General features: G+C 44.5%; 1 protein-coding gene across 1 annotated transcript; it reads right to left on the reverse strand.

The window, feature by feature from the left end:
- Positions 1-388: 388 nt before the first annotated feature.
- Positions 389-3,100, reverse strand: LOC143137782 (zinc finger protein 503-like). Its single transcript, XM_076298095.1, has 2 exons — positions 2,589-3,100; positions 389-2,232 (listed from the first exon to the last, which is right to left on the reverse strand). The coding sequence occupies exons 1-2, from the start codon at positions 2,841-2,843 to the stop codon at positions 814-816; spliced, it is 1,674 nt and encodes a 557-aa protein (XP_076154210.1). The 5' UTR covers positions 2,844-3,100; the 3' UTR covers positions 389-813.
- Between the last annotated feature and the right edge of the window lie 883 nt (positions 3,101-3,983).

Consider the following 3,983-nt stretch of genomic DNA (forward strand, 5'->3'; position numbering starts at 1 on the left):
ATGAAACTCGCTTAATATTGAAAAATTAAGCCAACTTTTTTATTTGTAGGCTATACATACAGTTGAGTCACAGATGTACGTTTTCTTCAAATATCATGGGAGAAAATATATTGTGTTTCAAACTTGGGAATAACACGAATATAATAGGCTAAAGAAGACAAAAACACGCAAGGCCCCTTTTCACAGACAACTGCCATGTCAAATAATGCATGCTAATGCAGACATTATGGGACAGGCCTGACAGTCGAGAACCCACTGACAATCTCTGGTTGGAATAATGAGATTCTCGGTCCCTAAATATTAAGAGGGTTTCAGTTCCAATTCGATACCAAGACTCATATAATTTATAAAATACCCAGATGAAATAATTGTAGTTTATAATATTCAATTACATTTAATGACACGTTTAATATGCGTAAAATAGCCTTGCAATTTCTCCAAGCTCTCCTAAAGCACTATTTTCTGACTCGTTCCAATATGTGTAATTTAAAATAAATTGAGACTGAATTTGATTTTATCTTGAATATACGACATGCATCTTGCATAGACCTGAATTAGTTATAAACGGTTGCTACAAAAGATTAAAACAAAAGCAATAGCCCTAAACCATGGTGCAATTTAAGAGATCATTGTCTGATTTTAAAAACATTGAGTCTCTTCCAGATTGGGGTTCATCATTTTATTTTTTGTATCGCTTGAAGCTAACGTAAATAAATAGTGGCCCGTCGACCATATGCCGACGTGGACATTCAATATAGAAAATCTTTAGGCATATAATTCAAATCTTTTTATAAACTTTGAACATGACAGTCTCTATTGATATCCAAGGCCTGGAGCTGTAGTTAGTCTTTGCCCGTACAATGCATAAGGGGAGTAATAGGGACCAGTGGCCGCGGGCACAGGTACAGGTGCCCCGTTCGGCAGCGGGCTCTTAGAATACGGGTGGTAACGACTGCTGAGTCCGAGTGCGTGATGCGGGGTCCTGAGTGCCAGCGCTCCCGGGCCTCCGGGAGCCCCCGTCGGGGGTATGTGCATATGACATGCCATTGCCGCTGCCGCAGCACTGGCCAGAGACGAAGAGCTTGGATATCCTGAGATCAATTTCTCAGTCCCGGCGAAGGCAGTGTGAGTCCGCAAGTGATTGAGAAGTTCTTCGGAGCTGGAAAACCGTTTGTCACAGGGTCCATTCGCCGAGACCCAATTACAAACATGTGGCTGGGGGTCGTTGGGCAGTATAAAACCGTAGGGATATAATGGGTGTCCAGCAAACGATGGTGGCGTGGAATGAACGCCGTGGAGGGGATGTGAAGGGTACATGAGAGGGTATCCAGACTTCAAAGCTGCAGCAGCGGCTGACTCGTGTGAGTTGGCCCCGGCGCCGGATAAATGGCTTGCGCAATGGTAACTCAGACAGTACGGATCTCTACACAAACTGGCGGACATTATTGATGGGGGAGAAGCCCCGGCCAGAGGACTGGAAGCAGCTTTGCTGCAAGCCGCAGCGAACTGCGCGTTCAGCAGCTGACTCCCCGACTTTGTTGGGTCTAGGGAAACCCCCGGAGGCAAAAAGTGCTGCGGGTAACCCGCATAGGCCCCCGCTAGACTTCCAGGGTATGACATACCCGCAGGCGGGAGCGGGAACACGGTGTGACCCGGTCTGTAAGGGGACACGGGAGCTACTAGTCCGGATCCAAGAGCAGACGAGGCAGACGAAACAGAGGTTGTGTCAGATGTGACGGGCTTTGACCCAATTGTAGTCTCCGGTTGTTGGTTTACTTCCCCGTTAGCACCACTACCACTTATCCTATTGTGATTCGCAACACCGTTCCCAGAGCCCTCGGAAATGCCATTCTTGTTACTATCAGAATCCTTTTTGTCCTCCCTGTCCGACGATTTACACTCCGACGGGAGAGGAGAGACAGAGGTACAGGAATTCGGACTCCCTGTTCTAGGAGTAAACGGCTGGCAGGTGGCGCTAGGCACACGGAAACCTGTTTTATCTCCAGCTGAAGCACCCGACGAGTCCTTCTTCTCCGTGGATTTAGAGTATGGCTTGAAGCTCGATTTATCTTCAGCTCCAATATCACTCATTTTCAGCGGACCGGATTTGGAATCTTTGTCGTTAGATCCATTTGTTACAGACGACAGCTTGGACGAGGACGGTGGATCTGGTTTACCAATCTGAGAGCATGTTTGTGCTAAAAGAGCCAGGGGACTTTTCTTGGCGTCCAGCTGCAAAAAATAATAAAACACAATATGTTGTCATTCCACTTGTTCAGAAAGGGCGCATTAGATACGCAAAGGCGCTTTCATTTGTTGAATTATGTCAACGTCAATATTTTGGTTGTACTATTACTGAGCGCTCCGCATTGCGCATAACATAACGTGCGCTCAAAACAGTTAAACACATCATGGTATTTTTTTGTGAAGTTTACATAAACAGCTAGTTATAAACATCATATACACGGTCCATTATATCTATAGAAACATTAGGACTATGCATTCGCCCAAGGCACACATAGGTTACAGGCTCGAAGTGCGTAGTTGAGTGTTACGCATTTTTTTTCCTTCTGTATTAAAATTCTTACCTCAATAGGACTCACGGGAGTAGATGGTAAAGGTTGCAGATACTCAGGATGCAAGATGTGTCCAGCCCGTGCCGTCAGCATTTTCAGAATTTTGATGGGGACTCGATTCGCCTGCCGTTGAGGGTCCGACGGAGACACAGGATGCACGAATGGTTTATTTGTTTTCGAAGAGACGTTTCTCGCTCTATCGAAGCTCTCCCAGATGGGGTTGGTTGAACAATTTCTCAGTACAGAAACCGGAGGCGATGTAATCATGACCCAACTGTCATTTAGACGAAAGGAAACGCATTTGTTGTGAAAGAAAAGGAAAATAATTAAAAAGTTAACAACACTTATATTTCCTGAATGGAAAACTGCCAAACGACGTTAAAAACAACCTGTGTCCTCAAATAGAACGTTTAAAATCCACACCAAGTCATGTTACGCAGATGTACAGTTGAGACTACATCATATCGCTCTGCGACTCTTGCAGCAGGTCCGTAAGCAAGTAATCGTGTCTCGAGATGTTGTAGAATGACTCGCGTTCTTCAGAGACGCGCAGCGTTCGTCCCGAGATTAAAGGCTTTGCCGCCTTCCAATCAAAATGAACCTCGAGGTGATTGGAGGGTCAAGGGGATGTGACGTTCCCTTTTGATATGGGCGTAAGTTTTGAGGCTGTTTTTCCTGTTAGTGGGAGGAGATTCCTTTTGAGCTTTAGGTTTGTGGACGGTTTAGGTGATGCTGACTCCTAGACTTTCTTATTGAAAACATTATTGCACAACAGCGCAGAGTAGACCTAGCTGTAGGCTATGCACTGGACCAGTAAACCAATGTACAACCACCAAGCACTTAGCCAAATAACAACAGACTGCCCTTTTCAGTCATTTAAGGGTTAGTTATATTCTAAGATTGCTATGATATTTGAGTGACACAGTAAACATGTCTTAAATAAGGCTACTTATTTGATATTATTTGATGATATTGTTCCTACACACCGAAGACTCACGTACACCATCGTGGAGGTACTTCAGCTCAGTGTTAAATTCAACTGAATATTAGAAAGCAGAAAATTCAAGGAGATATTAAAATCAGTTTGACATTCGACTTGTGCCATAATGAAAGCAAAGAATGCGTAATCGTTTCGGTCGTTTCCCATGCAATTGCCAAGGTCAGTAGATCGTTAAAAGGTTTCAGATCAACATTCGCCTTTTCGTCCATAAAGTGCAATGCTGATCAGAGAAAAGTTAACATATGCAAGAGATTTCTTTTGATTGATAACGGGGTTGCTGTTTTCGGCAAGGCCTGTCGGAACCTGACACCACGTTTGAGTTATTAGGGCACGGAAGGGCGACCATAAATTTCCTACGTCAGGCAAAAACTCCCTTTATTGTCTACATGATGGATAGCCTCGTGTAC

Source organism: Alosa pseudoharengus, unplaced genomic scaffold (assembly GCF_046254945.1).
Source record: "Alosa pseudoharengus isolate Yale_2024_CS ecotype anadromous, Long Island Sound unplaced genomic scaffold, YU_APseudo_1.1 YU_APseudo_1.1_scf_21, whole genome shotgun sequence".
Lineage (NCBI taxonomy): Eukaryota > Metazoa > Chordata > Actinopteri > Clupeiformes > Clupeidae > Alosa > Alosa pseudoharengus.

Bases quoted from the DNA above. Each gene is read 5' to 3' on its own strand.
- LOC143137782 (XM_076298095.1), bottom strand. From the start codon at position 2,843: ATGATTACATCGCCTCCGGTTTCTGTACTGAGAAATTGTTCAACCAAC. The intron at 2,233-2,588 runs GTAAGAATTTTA...TATTTTTTGCAG, and splicing joins CTCCCGTGAGTCCTATTGAG to CTGGACGCCAAGAAAAGTCC.